This window comes from Heterodontus francisci, chromosome 16, assembly GCF_036365525.1.
Source record: "Heterodontus francisci isolate sHetFra1 chromosome 16, sHetFra1.hap1, whole genome shotgun sequence".
NCBI lineage: Eukaryota > Metazoa > Chordata > Chondrichthyes > Heterodontiformes > Heterodontidae > Heterodontus > Heterodontus francisci.
The window spans coordinates 72922695-72941085 of record NC_090386.1 but is presented as its reverse complement, the minus strand read 5'-3'; the positions used below and the strand labels follow the sequence as shown (position 1 = coordinate 72941085).

The following is an 18391-nucleotide window of genomic DNA, read 5'->3' as shown; positions in this document are numbered from 1 at the left end:
ATTTGATTTCTCCCTTTGCTGAACATTGTTGAAGATTTGACAGAACTTAGAGTGAACAGAGAAAGCCAGGAGTTATATAATATTTTTTGAATAAGACCATGTGGCATTAAACCTTCAGCAGAAGACTGATATATTTTAAAGTGGAAGTAGCTTCTGACAAAACACCATCAATCTTCCCCAATACCTAAATAGGTTTCTACAATTTAGACTGATGGACCAGTCTGTTTCGATCCGTTCAGAAAATGTGCATTAAAAATGAATAGTCCTCAACAGCTAAATGATTTATAATCTGTAATACTTCTGAGATTTTCTAAAGTATTATAATTGAATTCACAGCCTCCTTCAGACCTTCACTTGGACAAAGGGGAGGGCAAATGATAGTTGGTTTCTGCCTGTCTTGTTCACAATTGTACTTATCTTGTTTTTCCCTCCACAACATACTCTGTGGAGCATTCAGACCTGTCCAAAATCAATTTTGTGCCTGCTGCAAAAATATTCAAGTCACGATCTAATTTTGTGATAATTCTTTTATTGGAGTATCTAAACTTGCACAATTAGCAATATATTTGTGTGGACCTTTAGAATGCTCTGCCCTTGTTAGAGCAAGTACTTTGTTAGTGACAGTATTGAAGGATCTTTTGATGTAGGTTTAGCTTACAGGAGCCAAGAAAGAAAAATGGAAATGTCACTTAAATCCTTTCAAGATGTTAATTAGTCAAATTACTTTGCAGTTTTCTAAATCATTCCCAAACTGTACTTAAATGCTATGGCTGGAATTTGATATCAGCAAGTATGAGGTGAAGCATCTTGGTAAAAAAAATAACAACAGTAATTCTGCTCTTTAGTGGTGCTGTGAGACAGTAGAGCCATTTTGGGTTACAGGTACTCATGAAGTTAAAGGTACTGCCCAGGTTGATAATGTTGTAAAGCAAAAAGCTGATGGGATCCCACCTTCTGAAGGGCAATTAGGGATGGGCAACAGATGCTGGCCTTGCCAGCAACACTCACATCCCATGAAATAATTTTTTTAAATGTCTTATCGTAAATGGTACAGAATATAAAATCCATGAGGTAATGATGAGCCTTTATAAAACTTAAGACCTCGGTTAAAATCCTGTGTGCAGTGCTGGGCTCCATACTATCGGAAGGATATTAAGGCTTTAATAAGGGCACAATGCAGATTCGCTGGGATGCTGCTTGGAAGGAAGAAATACAAATAAGAAGACTTGAAAAATTGGGGCTTTTTGTTAAATAATCAGATTATGGAGTCATATAAATGTTTAACATTATGAAAGGGGGAGACAGAAGCAGAAAGTTTGGAGTAGTGGAAGGGGTTAGATGAAAGACTAAGTGCAAGAGGTTTAGAACGGGAGAGCAGGAGGGTTGTGAGGCTGTGGAATTCATTTGTAGGGTTAGTGGTTGAGGCAGAAGCAATGTCAACAGTCATGATTAGATTGAATAGGTGGATGAAGGAAAAGGAGCTGAAAGGAAATGGGAACAGGGCTGCTAAATGTGATTAGCGCTATTTGCTCACATGGTGAGTAAATGCTGATATTGGGCTGTTCAAGTCAAATTAAAAGTTGTAACTTTTTGTAACTTGTTTTTTATGGTCTCCCATTGGAAAGGTAGAGCAGGAGTCCAGCCATATCATCAAACGTACAATCAAAAGTATTCTTGTCAAATACAATACCTAGCCTCTACTTTCTGTTGTACCCAACACCCATTCTATTTATCCAATGCTAGTCTCCCACTCCACTGTAACCAATGTATTATGACAATATGAAAAGAAATGTACTCTACAGTGGATCTCAATCTGAATCCTTCTCCATCGAAACTAGAGTAAGACAAGGATGCATCATTGTATCTGTGCTTTATGCAATTTTCCTTGTCACTTTTTTACCTTGAGCTTCTGTCACTATCCTGTGATATAGAAATCAATTAAGGACTGGATGGAAAGCTCTTCAATCTAAGTAGTTTATGGGAAAAGTTCTCACCACCATCATTATCTATCTTCAGTATGCTGATGACTGTACAGTCAAGGATCATTCTTCCAGCGATGGTCAAACAATCCTAGATAGCTTTTTTTGAAGCCTAGAATCTATTTGAATTCTCTATTAATGGTTCCAAAATTAAAGGGCTTTATCAACCTGGACTTGGCTTCTCCCACATCAATAATGATTAATGGGAGAATGTAAACTATTTTGCAGTTTATCCAGTGCCCCATCTCTCACTGCAATTTATCCAGTGCCCCGTTTCTCACTGCAATATTTCCAGTGCCCCATCATTGCGATTTATCCAGTGCCCTGTCTCTCACAGCACTTTATCCAGTGCCCTGTCTCTCACTGCATTTTATCCAGTGCCCCATGTCTCACTGCACTTTTTCAATTATCCAGTCTCTCGATGCAGTTTATTTCTTCCTATTTTTATTGAATTTATTAGTAACTATCTTGTATTGATGGACCCATTCATAATTTTAAAGGATTTTATCAAGTTACTTCTTTTTTCCTCCCTTTTCTAAAGAAAAAAGCCATCACCATTTCAAACCTTCCTGATAGCTATAATTTTTCAGTTCTGGTACCATCCTTGTCAATGATGTTTGCACTTTCTCTCTTGCTCCTATGTCCTTTTTATAGTATGGAGCCCAGAACTGTACACAGTATTGCAAGTGTGTCCTGACCAGGGTCCCATATACAGTTAACATAATTTCACAACTTTTGAAACCCACATCCCTACAAATAAATTCCAATGCTTTCTCAGCATTTTTAATTTCTTTGCTGGCCTGCAATGCTGCTTTTAATGTTAGTTCACCTGTATCCCAAGATCCCTTTGCTCTCCTATCCCATTTTACGGTGTAGGTTATGTTTCTACTTTTCCTACTGGAGTGCATCACCTAACATATATCTATGTTAAAATTAACTTAACTGCCCAGACTGCAGGTTTTCTAATGTCTTTGTCCAATGCCCATCTCTCACTATAATTTATCCTGTGGCGTGTTGCCTGCTACATTTTAAGTAATGCCAATCTCTCACTTCACTTTATCCAATCTCAGTCCTTCGCTCCACTTTTACACAATGCCCTGCTTCCTGCTCAACTTTATCCAACATTGTCTTCTGCACCACCCTCTCCAATGCCTTCTCTTTCTCTACAATATCCAATGCCCTGTCCACCACTGCACTTTATTTAATGGCAGTCTCCTGCTCTATTTTATCCAGTGCCTGTCTCCTGCTGTACTGTATCCAATGTTATTTCCTTTTCCTGAAAGCGGAGGAATTATTTTATATAGCAGGTACTTCATAAGGAAGTGTACATGATAACACAGTTTGATTCACAATGCAGCTCTTTCTGTTGTTCCAAAACTATGTGCTTGACCACTACCTCAGAAGAGTATGATATTTCCCACATGGTTTTCTGAGATTGCCACTTCAGTGCCTAATGCAAGACAGTGTTATGCTCTTGGTTGATGCCACAGCCACTTGGCATTGGATTGCTAGATTCAAACTTATTGCCCACAGATGAAAGAATAGTATGCTAATTCAAAGCACCATGGAGTTTCCAATGTGATGCATTTTCTCTTCTTCCCTGTGGTTCGTAGCCTCTCAGGGCACATTCTGGCTGAGAGAACAGTTTTGAGCAAGAATTTCTTTGTATCCTGCAACAATGGTAGGGCAGCAGCTTTCTGTAATGACGGCAATGAATCGGGTAGGGAAAAGAATAAATGGCTATAATCTTAGACCATTAAGCTGTACCATAATTTTGCAAAGCACTTACATTGTGCTCAAAAGAAAAATCATTAAATCACACATTTCATGAATTTCAGAGAATATTGTGTGATTTAGAGATATAAAACATTACTGTAGGTGTTGCTGTGATGCAGTAAGATATTTTCATATGCTGCAAAATAGTACTAAAGTTCACTGAAAATTGTTATTAATGTACAGTGCCATTTTCCACATCATTATATTCTCGAGGTACAGAGGAACTGTTGCTTTATATAGCCTTAGTCTAATCCTAGGATTATAATTTTCCATTGAAATCAGTATTTTGAAGCATTATTTTGAACCATCACATTGCTAACAGAATGAAGGATAATCAGTATTAATGGATATGTTAAATATTCAACTGTGTAGCTGATAGGATTAAGAGCAGCTATGTATAAGGCAATATGAAGCTGCTGTGGCAGTTTTGACTAATTAGTCAATGTAGCTTTTCCACAAATGATTTCAATCCAGGCACTTTTCAACATCTCGTCACTTAATGCAGTGATATTTTGAACCTGTGTGACGTATTTTGATTTATTGTGTGTGTGTATGAGAGAGAGCTAATATTGTCCATAAACTGTGCACCAATACCTTCAAACAGTGCAGCGGGGAATATTACGCAGCATCAAAATACATTTGTCATTGTAATATCCTAACTGATTTTTTTGCATTCGAAAATAAAGCTACCAAACTAAGCAAAACATTTTAATCAATCAACAGAAAAAGTAAGTCATATAATCATATTTCACTTGAATAGAGACTGTTCTTAACTTTGTGATCTTTTTCTTGAGTGAAAGCAGATCCAGCTTATATTTGTATCATTGTAAGGATGCATTGTAAGGTCCCTAATGGGATTGTAATGATGCTTTTGGAATAAATGATTTTAAAGTAAAATAAGCTGAGTTTAGGTAAAACAAAACCACTTCAGCTTGGCTGATACCTAACTGTTAGTGTAGCTGTCATTTGAGAATTATGTAACAGTTTTATACTAAAATAGAAACAATTCATTGCATTTCTGGACTGAAACACAAAATTCAATTGATTGAAAAGGCATCAATGAGTAATTTTCTGTCTTTGTGCCCCCTGAGGGAAGTCTTGCTTTCTGAAAGTGTATATTGGAGATTCCAGTGTCCACAATTCCTTGGAGGATTGTGCATTGTTCACCGATATGGGCAAGGCTCCCCACCGGAAGCAAAGGTCTGAAATTATCTCTCAAATGTTTGAAATATTTTTCATGATTGGCATTTAGTTGGCCTTGATTGGCATCTGTATTTAATCCATTAGTGGCTAATACAATAGAGTCCATTGCTTGCTGTCACCACAAAGTAAAAGGCCAAGGTAATTCAAAGTGCAAAATGTGACAAACTTATTACTTTATTGGCAAACACAATAATTGCCCTTCAGTCATTCCTCATCCAAGTGTCAGCCCATGGAGCCTTTCTTATAAGAAGTTTTTCCTAACTATAGCAACTCGACAAGATGCTTCCGTAGTGGGCTTCATTTGAGTATCAACGATCTCATCAGGAAGATACATAATTAATAACTTCCAATTTCTGACCCAGAGCAATGATTTGGGACTGCAACTGGAACTCCTGCTCTCATATTTATTTAGTCACTCATCTGGCCTGGAGAAAAATCCAGTCCTCTTCAGCTCAGTTCCATGTGTTCCATTGACTTTGATCTCAGTAATGTCATATATTGTTCCTAAGAAGTGTCTTCTGTTGCTGAACTAAGCATAGCATAATGTGCACTTAACTGAGCTGTCGTAAACTTCTAAATGTTATAAAAGGAAGATAAAAGGAAAGCTCATGTGGAATTACGAGTGTCTTTCAATTTCCATTGTTCTGTTGTTTTATGTTTTCAAACTGTTTGATAGAGCAATGTTGGGACTTAGATTTATGATCAAAAGGCATGAACCAGATCACAAACTCTGTGGAGTTTCCAATGATTCTGGAGCTGGTAAGACAATGGTTTACGGTGTTTTTTTAAATTTCAATCCTGTTCCTCTCTGCAACAATCTTTTGTTCTTTAAAGTGGCAATGTCTTCGCTTAGCTCCAAATGGGTCAGTTTCAGCCTGATGCTATTGTATTTGCACATCCTCCTTGTCCACTTATAACTTAGTAAGAATCTATATTTTGTATCCAATTAAAAGAACATTTCCGGTTCTGTTCAATTTTGCTTTCCATGAAGTCAGAGGGCAGTTGTTATCTGCAAGCAGAACAAGGTCCAATCTGAGCTGTAATCTCTCAATAAACTGTGGGAGCTCCACCCCTAGCAGTGAATCTCACTTCATGGGTGAACAAATTGGGCAATCATGCTTTAGTGTCTTAGCCTTATCTTTGATCTGCACGCCTGTCTAGCAAGACTGAGGTTACATTTTTAAGCCAACTTGAATAACTCTCAGCAAGTGAATGAGACTTTATAACAGGTCTAGACCAGAGACAACCAAGATGAAGACAGTTTGTAAAGAATTCCTGTTTCAATGAAGTTACTCTCCAGAGACATGAATTAAGAGTTAGGCAATGTTTTCTGTTCCCACTCATGATGAGATAAGAAAGTGGAGTCTGTATACAATGGCTGGAATTTTAACGGCAAGGCAAGAATCCTGCTGCTGGGACCAAACGCGGGTCCTGAGCCCATACAAGCTTATGGTGAGCTTCCATATTGAGATGCCCTTACAGGTATGTGGAAATTTTTTATGCGCCAGACAGGCAGACCCCGATGATTGGAGGGATGAACCCTCCCGCTGTGGTGTTGGGGCTGCAGAGGCAGCCATTGCAGCTGGTGGGCGCCCCTGTGGGCCATGGAGCCTCGCGATCTCTCCCCCATGGATGTTGCTGGGAGTCCCTGGAAGGTCATCCCGATGTGGCTGATGGACTCACCACATGGCAGGGAGCCATTCTGAGGCTTGTAAAACCCTGGCAGGGTCACAAAATGGCCGTCAAAATGAATTACCTTAATTGGCCACCTGCCTCTGCTCGACGGCCTTTGATAATATCCCATGGTGGCAGGAACACTTCAGGCTTCTCTCCTGGCGTACACTGCTGCCATTTTAGCACCTGCAACTGCCCCCCCCCCCCCACCTCCTAACCTGTCTCCATAGGGCTCATAAAATTCAGCCTAGTGTTTTCTCCCTGACTATTTAAAACTAATATTTGAAAGTATAAATTACAGGAAAAATTGATGCAAACATACAGGTCTCTCTCTGTAACATTTAAGAGATACTGAGAGGTGTAGAGGAAGTGAGGGACCTTGGAGTGAATGTCCACAGACCCCTGAAGGTAGCAGGACAGGTCGATAAGCTGATTAAGAAGGCATATGGAATCCTTTCCTTTATTAACTGAGGTATAGATATAAGAGCAGGGAGCTTATGCTGGAACTGTATAAATTATTGGTTAGGCCACAACTTGAGTACTGTGTGTAGTTCTGGTCACCTCATTACAAGAAGGATGTAATTTGTCTAGAGAGGATACAGAGGAGATTTACGAGGATGTTGCCGGGACTGGAAAAATGCAGCTTTGAGGAAGATTGGATAGGATGCGATTGTTCCCCTTGGAACAGAGAAGGCTCAGGGGAAATCTGATTGAAATGTACAAAATTTTGAGGGGCATGGATAGAGTTCAAGGTGAAGGGCCTATTTACCTTAGCAGAGAGGTCAGTGACTCAGGAGCTTAGATTTAAAGTGATTGGTAGAAAGATTAGAGGGGAGATGAGGAAAGGTTTTTTCCACCCAGAGGGTGGTGGGGATCTGGAACTCACTGCCTGAAAGGGTAGTTGAGGCAGAAACCCTCAAATCATTCAAAAGTCGTCTGGATTTGCACCTCAAGTGCCATAATCTGCAGGGCTACGGACCAAATGCTGGAAGGTGGGATTAGAATGGGTGGAATGTTTTTCGGCTGGCACAGACACGATGGGCCAAGTGGCCTCTTTCTGTGCTGTAAACTTTCTATGATTCTATGATGCAGCAATTTAACGGTGTTAATAACTGCTTCAATCATCTTGCCGTAATATGGAACAGTGATGAATTTCAAACAGACAGGCTCGTTCGCTGTCTCCTGACCTTGCACATTCCACCATATTTTCATGGTGCATTCCAGCTCTAGTGGTTACAAGATTAAGGGGTGATTTGATAAATGTTTCCAGGCTTATGAATGATTATGATGAGTTGGCAACACAGCAAAAAAAGGTCACTGATTTAAGGTAATTACAAAAAATGTTAAAGGGGAAGTTTAAAAAGATTTTGTGCACATAGAATTCTCTTCCATCAAATACTATTGAAAGACAGTCCATCACTTTTTTTTTCAAGAGAGAAATATAGTTGCTTGAAAAGACAAAATATTAAAGATCTGGGGAGCGAGCAGTAGACTGGGATTAGACTTGGTGGCCAAAAAATACAAACTTAAACTTGATGGGCTGAATGACCTGTTTTTGTGCTGTAATTTTTGATTGGATGCACTATATGCTTACTGTGATGTTGGATTTGACAAATGCAACATATTGCACAAATACAGCAAAAACAAAATACTTGAAATAAAAACAGAAAATGCTGGAAATACTCAGCAGGTCAGGCAGCAGCATGGAGAGAGAGTTAACATCTCAGCCTGATGACCTTCAGAACTGGAAAAAGTTAGAGATGTAATAGGTTTAGAGCAAGTACTGAGGCAGGGAAAGAACAAAAGGGAAGGTCTGTGATAGGGAGGAAGGCAGGAGAGATTAAAAGACAAAAAGGATGATGCTGCATGGCAAAGGAGATGCAACACTAACATAGAACCTAAGGTATGTCAATCTGTCCAGAAACAAAAATGAATTGTGTGGGGGCTGTGGGCTGGGGACAGGAGGGTTTTGGGTGGTGCAGGGGAGTCCAGAATTTGCATACTGAGCAGAAATTAGAAACAGAATTAGGAGAGTGACAATCAGTTTGAAGAGGTTTTGAAGAGTCTTTTGAATGTAAGAGGATAGGAGCAAGGAAGAGAATCCCAGTGTGAAGTTCTGATGGCTGAGGCCTCTGGAACTGAGGGTAATGCAGTGGAAATGGAAGACTGCATACAATAATCTGAGGGTGGGGGGAGGTTTCAGTGGCAAGGAGGTGAGATATGGAATCAGGTTATAATACAGCTGCTAAATTGTATAATTCTAGTTGAAAATGCTTTAGATTATTAACACAGATTGTTGATGTCAGTGTGATTTCTAAGTAATTGCAATGAAATAATTATCCATTTGTAAATGATTCTTAATTACTAGCATTTATTCCTAAATTTATTTTTTGGGAACCAATTTAACTTGTTATATGCCTTATTACTGTACAGTACAGTTTAATACACAAGTGCAAGATTTTCTAATCTAACGGTGTTGTTCAAAATGCCATTTATGTCAATATGCATACATTGATACAAGAGTGAACAATAACCATTTGTTTTGTTTTCTTATATTTAAGGTCCAATGCAGGAGACGGTTAAAGATTTCTGGAGAATGATATGGCAGGAGAATTCATCCAGTATCGTCATGGTAACTAATCTGGTGGAAGTGGGAAGGGTATGACATGCCTTCTAAATTCATTTTGTATCTGTCAGTTTTGTTTCAGCAGTTATGACTTCATAAATTGATTTGGGATAATGCTCAATACTTGCTCATTGGAGCCACATGTTATCCCACAGTTTGAGTTCCCAAGTTACCCGAATAAATACTTTAATAAATTTTATTGTATGCAATAAATGGTCAAATAATATTCAAAGAATGTTATTCTGCTCTCTTAGGACTGTAGTCTATTATTTGCACAATTTGAGTAATGAAATGTAAGTACTTTAATTTTTGTCATTCAGTCCCCTTGAGAAATAATTGAACAATGGCTAAGTAGCAAAGTGCAGCATCTTAATTGAGCATAGTGAGGTAACCACCTAAAGTGAGAAGAAACCTAAAACTCTATCCGCACTTAAAAATCTTTGATTTTAAGTGGAGGAGAACCTATTAAATTGTCAAGTTCTATAAATTCGGCCTACTAAAGCCCCAATATGGCAGGCAGGAAGTGCGTGCACATTCCTGGCCTGTAATATGCCGCTGCCTTATTGATGAAAGAAAGCAAGTGGGCACCCATGACCCATTCCTGAAATCACAAATGCAAATAAGGGTACCAAAATGGTATGTTTTTGAAATTTACTTATCTGAATTTGAGCCAGGAGAAGGAGAAGTGCTCCTTCTGATCTCACTTTTAAAGAATGCAGGCAAATCCTTATCCCGCCCGCCACCCCTCCCAGCCTCCTATCCTCTGCCCCTCCCCCCCCTTATATCTCCCAGCTCGCAACCTCCAATCCTCCCCTCAGTCTCCTATCCTTCCTCCCACCTCACTCCCTATTCCTGGCCCCCTAACTCCCGACTCCAGGCTCCACTTACCTGAGGACCGCTGTGATACTTACAGTGGCTCAATCTTGGTTTCCGTTTGTCCCCAATATAGGGGGCACCTCAGGCTTCAATATTCAGGCACAGAGAATGTAGAAATGGGCACACCCCAATAGTCACAGCTGAAATGCAGTTGCGTAGTACCATTACAGAAAGAGATTGCATTTATGCAACATCTTATCACATCTCCCAAACATCTCAAAGCACTTCATAGCCAGTTAATTCATTTTGAATTATAGGCTGGAATTTTACCGGGCCACTAAGGGCGAGTTTGGAGGTCGGGGATGAGGCAGTAAAATGGGAGTGGAGCACATTTGGGCAGAGGTCCAAAGTCTTCACGTCGCTTCCAGATTTTACCAGTGGCGGGAACCATAGAGGGCAGACTTCTGACATCGAGGCAACAGGACACCAATTAAGCTACTCGATAGGCCAATTAACTCCAATTTTATGGCACATTTGTAATTTTACCAATGGAGTATGGGGACCACGGGGCTTCAGAACCCCACCTGGTGAAACGAGGTAGCAAAGAAGCAGGGCGATAAGTGCTTACTCTCTCAGGAAGCCATCGGGAGAGCCAGTGTGCATTGACAGGAAGGGTGGTGCACATAGGGTGCTGTCAGACATCAGCAGAAGTGGGGAGAAGGTGGCAGGACTGTAGCGGCATGTTGCCAGGATCACTTGGGGTCAGTGTCACTTTCTCCAAGGAAAAGACTCAGATACAAGTTTGGGGGCGGGGTCCATCTGCATAGAAGGCCTTTGAATCAGAGTGAGGACACCTGCCATGGGCCTTATCCACCCAGACCTTGGGGCTCCTATTGAGGATGCAAAGCAGCTCAAAGGGAGGGAGGTCCAGGCACCGGTGGGGGCACATCACCGACATCAGGACCAGCAAAAGTGTCAGCCTCGGGGTGGGCACGTTGGAGAAGGGTGCAGAAGGACACAGCAATAAGCGCCCAGAATAGGTTATACCGAGGAGAGAGTCTACCGCCTGAGGCTGCACATTTCCCAAATGCCCAAGCAGCCATTTCAGCGAAGACTGCGGCTATCCAGGGAGGCCATCACTGATCTCTGCACCATGCTGCAGGATGAACTGAGACCAATGGGGATTGGTGGACACCCAATGCCAGTAGCACTGAAGATCAATGTGGCGCTCAACTTCTATGCCTCTGCTCCTTCCAGGGATCCACCGGGGACATGTGTGAGATCTCCCAGTCTGCAGCCCATCAGTGCATCAAGGAAGTGATCAATGCCCTGTTGAAGACACCAGTGACTATATGCACTGCCGCCTAAATCCAGACAGTCAGGCAGAGGAGTCTATTGGATTCATGTCCATCGCTGAATTCCCCCAGTTACAGGCTGTCATCAACTGCAAGCATGTGGCCATCAAGGCTCTCAGGGACCAGCCAGCGGCCTTCATCAACAGAAAGGGTTTCCACTCGTGCAATGTTCAACTGGTCTGTGACTAGCATGGTTCCCAGGAAGCAGCAACAACTTATACATACTTTGGCAGTTCCAGGTGCCACAGCTCTTCTGGCAAAACCATCCCCCCCCACCCCCACCTTTCGCGATGCATACTTGGAGACAAGAGCTACCTGCTACAGACATGGCTACGCACGCTTATGAGGAACCCACGCACAGATGTAAAGGAGAAGTACAATACCTGCCACAGATCAATCCGAGCGACAATCTAGCAAGCCATTGGGCTTCTGACAATGCGATTCGGGTGCCTTGAACGATCCAATGGAGCCCTTCATCAGCGAGGGGTTCACGTATCATGGTGGTCTGTTATGCACTGCACAACCTAGCACTGCAAAGGAGGGAGGCATTAAACAATGAGGATATTGCCGACTGCGATGCCTCCTCCGACAATGAGAATGTGGAGGAGACAGCTGACCATGCAGTGCAAGATGAGGAATCCCTTGGACCACAGACAACGCACAAGGGAGGCTCAGGACCCTCTCGTACAGAGCCATTTCCTCTGACCCTTATGCCCTTTCAGAAACATCCAAACAAGCCTTATCTTTAATCAAGAAATGCTGGAACCACTCAGCAGGTCTGGCAGCATCTGTGAAAAGAGAAGCAGAGTTAACGTTTCGGGTTAAATGCAAAAAAAAAAAAAAAAATTTTAAATGCATTTATTTCATTTCATCTTAGTTTGTTCAGTTTGCTTACCCACTTGCTGCTGTTCAATATTCAGTCCGTTAACACCTAATCTGTACTAATGCTTTGTCTTTCAACACACCATTAACATATTGTTTGCCTTTGCTCCTTGACCTTTTGGTCAGCTATGTGGCCTTGTCCAATCTACATCTTCTCCTTTGTTATCTCTTGCCCCACCCCCACCTCACTTGCTCATAACCTGTGACTTTTCTAATATTTGTCAGTTCCGAAGAAGGGTCACTGACCCGAAACGTTAACTCTGCTTCTCTTTTCACAGATGCTGCCAGACCTGCTGAGTGGTTCCAGCATTTCTTGTTTTTATTTCAGATTTCCAGCATCCGCAGTATTTTGCTTTTACTTATCTTTAATCAGTCCTGCTGACACATCCTTTATTTTGCACTCCATCATCCAGTGCACAGTGGCAAGGCTGAAGAGCTGAACAGATGCTCCTTAGTCCATCACTTCAAGCCCATTGAGGGGGGCAATGGTGTAGATAAGATCTCACAAAGCAGCATGAAGTATAATGAGAAGCTGTAACAGTGAGAGAAAGATTTATTGAGGTGGACAACAGAAGCGAGATTTAACATCTACATATTGTAATCATGAACACCAAGTGCAGCTAGGGGTTCTTCTTAACTCTCTTACGAGTGCTCCTACGAGGTGCTACCCCCTGCACCTGCAGCTGAGTTGGAGGAAGGCTGCTGATCATGCTGCCCAGTGGCTTGGGATGACCTGGAAGGCCCCAGCACTCTGAAGGGCTCCTTCCTCTGTCGTCACAACTTCTTCAGGCAATGGTGTCACTAACAGAGGTGCTGAGGAGCCACTGTCCATACCAGGAGAGCTCTGAGAGGAGCCCCCAGAAGCAGAAGTTAGTGCTCCTCCTACCTTGCGAAGCACACTTATATCTCCCGGCTCTCCTCAGAAGGATGAGCACCTCGTAGAGACTCCAGGTACCTTGTCCCCACTTGCTTTGCCACTGAACTCATGGACAAGGTGATGGCATGCAGGTCTGCGTGCATCTCCAGCATCCACTGAGCGATCTGCTGGATCAAGCTCTCCATGAAGGTCGCCAATCTCTCAAAGGAGGAACCCATGCACACATACACCAGAGGCATGGCTGGACTCCTCCATCTATTTCACATGGGCGTGTATAGCCTCTGGCAGCTCTGCCAGATGTTCTCACACCTCTCGATGAAGCTGCAGCAGTTCCCATGATGTGGCCGATTCCAGAGGCGTGTCATCACCCTGGGGCTCAGCATGGGCCTAACCTCCCACTGTCCTGGACTGCCAGTGGCCTCAGCTGTCACAGACTCCAGCAGCTGCTTGGGTGTGTCTGTGATTTGCTCACCAGGTTGTGACCCTGAATCTACTCGTAAATGCAGACCCACCAACGTGAGAGTATCTGCCCTGGTGGAGAATGCGGGGGAATGATGTGACACTGCACCCTCTGAGGATCCCTCCTCCTCCTCAGAGGTGGGCAGCTACCCCCAGTCTCTCCAGCCCTTTGTGCCTCAGCTCTACACTGAGCTGCATGAGAGAATGTAAACATTTATAGGTTAAGGGCTTCCTATCTGCTCATTCCAGCCATGCTTGCTGTAGATCTCTGTGTCCAGCACTGGTCACATGAGCACTATGCCTTGTGTGTGCCAGATGCACCCTTGTGCACTTGCACTCATGCTCTCACCCTCTTTGGTTGGCACTCCTGTCTTGTCATCAGCAATTGCACAGCTGCCCTGGTGCCTTGCCAACTACAAGGCCTCCTCCATGAGGGTCAGGATGTGGAAGTACAGCACTCTTCTGCCAGTCTTGGCCCTCTCCTTGGTGTGTGCTGTCTTCTCCTGCAAGCACTAAAAGGAAGACTGTTAGTTTTCCCATGGAGACAAACAGAACACCTATGCTGGTGGGGGCTCAGCAGACCATGATGGGGGCATATGAATGCCACCTGCATATGACCACTCTCGGGAATTGTGGAGGTCAGCAAAGACAGACGGGTGCCTCTCACTGTGACACAGCTACACTTTTGACAGGATAGGCTGCTGTCTGACCCCCTTGCCACTGACTGGATGGTCACTCTCTCTCCACCAAGCACACCCTCTCGTGGTGCCACATACAAGCCCCAAAAGGAAAAGAGGGATGGAGTACACACCTTGGCAGACAGAATGAGGTTATTGACACATTTGCAGCACTGGATCCAGGTTTGGAGGGGGTGGGGGGGGCTGGTGGTAACCCCACAGCTGCTGACCTCCTGTGCAATCTCCAACCAGGCTTACAAAAGCAAAATACTGTAGATGCTGGAAATCTGAAACAAAAACAGAAAATGCTGGAAATACTCAGCAGGTGAAACAGCATCTGTGGAGAGAGAAGCAGAGTTAATGTTTCAGGTCAAGACCTTTCATCAGAACTCTGTTCAGGTTTGCTTGGTCAGGTGGGGCCGTCTCCTCCTCCTGGCCCCGGGACGAAGACCTCCGGCCTTGCCCTTGCAGCTGGGAGGAGAACCTGCAGGGAGGCATCGCTGAACCAGGGAGCTACCCGGGGTCTTCCTTCTGCCATTGTTGCTGTAGCCTTCCGGTGAGCTCCTTGAATGGTTTGGGTCTTCAAGTCAAGGGAGCAGCAGTGGTAGTTGATGGCTCAAGGCAGCAGTAGGAGGATGTAGTCCTTTGTTCAGGCAGCAATGAATGCAGGGCTGGCAGCCCTTTAAATATGGCGCTAGCACCTGCCGCAGCATCCGCTGACGCCAACCTTGCCGCCTGACTTCCCGCCGTTGCCGGGATTGGAAAGCCCCCGCAACTCACGTTCCTTAATTGGCTGGGTGCATGAGATCGCATGCCACTGGCCACTTAACAACCAAACGGACACGGCATCCACTTCTGATGCCACTGCCGTGGTCTTCATCCTTAGAACAAAATTCAGCCAATAGTCACTGTTGTGATATCGGCAAACACACCAGCAATTTGGCACCAGCCTACAAATGTGTTACGCTGGGATAAAATAGAACATTCAGGACATAAAATTGACATTCTGGATGGAATTTTCCGCATGGCGGACGAGAGCCATCCACCGACCAAAAGAATTGGTGGTGATTCCGCCTCCACCGGGCATGGGGATCAAGTCTGGATTTTATGGTCCCCAGGACCTTAATAGGTCTTTGGCGGGACTTCCACCTCATTGAGGCAGGAAGTCCCACCTAATGGAGCTTTCAGCCAATCAGTGGACCGGCAGCTCTTGGTCCCATCAGTGTCACAGGGAGCAGTGGACAGTGCTGGGACTGCAACCCAGCTTCCACACGAAGAGGAAGGACGGCCCTGTAAAAAAGTAGGTTTTTGGGGCCTCACCGAGCGAAGGGAGGCCAATTGGTGGGGTCTGGGGGTGTGATGGGCATTGGGGGTGATTGGGGCATCGGGGATGGCCCTATGTCGGGCACAGGGTACCTGATCAGGAGGGGCCCCCCCAGGCCATCAGAAATCAGCCTACTTTGTCAGGCGGCTTTTTTCAGGCCTGGGCTGCCCGCCTGCCAACAGTAAAATCCCTGTGGCGGCAGGCGGAGGCCCTTAAGCAGCCTTTAATTGGCCACTTAAGGGCCTTGATTGGCCTGGGGCAGGCGGGCCGTTTCCCACCACCACTGCCCCATATAAAATGGCCGTGGAGGCGGGAGCGGATCGGGAAGGGCCTCCCGAGCCTCCCACTCCATTTTACAACCCCCACCACAAGCCAACTCTTTGGGGGACTTAAAGTTCCGGCCTCTGTTTCTTGTGCCTCATAGTCATATGGAAATGTCTTCAACTGGAGTAAAATATTGTTCTGACTATTATTCGCTTTCCAGCTGAGTAAATCTGCCCCATGCGTTAGGTTTTGCATGCAGTTGTACGGAATTGCTTTATTATATATTCTAGCGTATAGCTTTCTTCTTAGCATTTCCTGCACCTCTCCACCTTCCCTCACCCATTTTGAAACAAATTGTGTCCTATATCAAAGCACCATAAGATTGGAAGTGAACTGATGCAAACACTTTCATCAGCTCATTGTGTTCAGTGAAAATGTCTCATTATTGTACTGAAACTATGTTTGATGTTCTCTTTTATTATGTGGCCTTCCTGTTTTTTCCTCTTTGATATAGATTATAGATAAATGATATTTAAGATGTCAAGAAATTCTAATCAAACATTGGTACTATTTTGTGGGAGAAGGCTCACATTTTGTTCCCTATTATGTTTAATTATCTGACTTTGATTTTAATAGCAGCAGGTTGAGTTCATCTAAAACATTAAAATCAGTGGTCTGGTAACTTTGGCATTGGATTCTCAGCAAGAAGACAACTAAAAAGGGCAACTTTTGAGTAGCATTTTACCATGACAGCTTTTAATGGGAAAGATTTATCCATTCTGGTCAGACAACTGGATGGAACATTCAGAACTGATAAGGTAACAAAAGAATATAAGAAATAGGGGCTGCTGTAGGCCATTTGGCCCTTTGAGCCTGCTCCACCATTCAACAAGATCATTGCTGATCTTCTATATCAACTCCACCTTCCTGCACTATCCCATATCCTTTAATTCCCTTAGTATCAATAATCTATCAATCTCTGTCTTAAATATACTCAATGATGGAGCATCCACAGCTCTCTGGAGTAGAGAATTCCAAAGATTCACAATCCTTTGAGTGAAGAAATTTCTCTATATCTCAGTCCTAAATAGCTAATTCCTTATTCTGATATTGTGACCCCATGTTCTGGATTGTACTGGGAGGGGAAACATTTTCTCAGCATCTACCCGCTCAAGCCCCTTAGGAATTTTATATGTATCAATTAGATCACCTATCATTTTTCGAAACGCAAGGGAATATAGATCTAGTCTATTCAATCCCCTCATCCCAGTAACCAGTCCAGTAAATTAAAACAGAAAGTGCTGGAAATACTCAGCACGTCAGGCAGCATCTGTGGAGAGAGAAGCAGAATTAACATTTCAGGTCTGAGTTTTGATGAAAGGTCACAGACCGGAAACGTTAATTCTGCTTCTCTCTCCACAGATGATGCCTGACCTGCTGAGTATTTCCAGCACTTTCTGCTTTATTTCAGATTTCGAACATCTGCAGTATTTTGTTTTTATACCAGTCTAGTAAACCTCCATTGCACTCCCTCTAGGGCTAGTATGTACTGCACACAGTACTCCAGGTGTGGCCTCACCAATGTTCCTTTATAATTGGTGTAACCTTCGGTGCCAGTAGTGCTACAGAGCATCAGCTGTTTGACCCTTACCTTGTCAAGCACTGAGGCTTGGGGCCTATTTACTGGCTATGATGCTTAATTCCAGAATGCTACAGTATGAATGTGAGATATTATCAGCTTAATCCTGCATTCAAACTGTGCACCGAGCTCATTAAAGCATTGATGTTCATCCAAGTTAGAGAAAAGCTCCATGAAATGCCTGGAGCACCTGGGCAGCACTCCAATTGTGACAGGCAATTCAAGGAAGGACTGCAGTAAAACTGATGATCTCCCTTGCTGAGTGACCCTCTCCTCTACATAGGGGATATGTGGAAGAGAGATGCTCACCCTGAAAGGTATGATCAGCAAAGCAAGCCCTTTTAAAAGACAATATTTTTATTTTAAAAAGTCAGGCACTACTTGAAAGGCAATGCTTGCCAGGATCACATTATTTACCCCTTTATGACCATGACTTATTCCATCTCGAGGTAGTGAAAACTGACCAGCACTATTTCTTTCCTGCAGAAGAGTACTTCCTGTTAACTGATTAGAAAATGCCATTGGCACCACCCATCAGGACGTCATTATCCCACACAATGAAATTTACATGTACTCCACAATTTCCTTGTTTACAGTCCCAGTCAGCAAGGCACCATGCCAGGATCACATAAAATGCACAGAAGAAATCATACTCCAGTACCCTTTCCAAGTTTTTGTGGTGCTACAAAGAAGATGGAAATATGCCTCCTGCAACATACTTTTTTTATTCATTCATGGGATGTGGGCATCACTGGTCAGGCCAGCATTTATTGCCCATCCCTAATTGCTCTTGAGAAGGTGGTGGTGAGCTGCCTTCTTGGACCGCTGCAGTACATGTGG

The 18391-nt window shown here is 43.4% G+C and overlaps 1 protein-coding gene across 1 annotated transcript in view; it reads left to right on the top strand.

The window, feature by feature from the left end:
• The window catches only part of ptprt (protein tyrosine phosphatase receptor type T), a 1095010-nt gene that overhangs the window by 1010969 nt on the left and 65650 nt on the right, over nt 1-18391 (top strand). The window contains exon 23 of the mRNA XM_068048566.1: nt 9194-9291. Within this exon, the coding sequence (XP_067904667.1) occupies nt 9194-9291 (98 nt within the window). The remainder of the gene's footprint in view (nt 1-9193; nt 9292-18391) is intronic.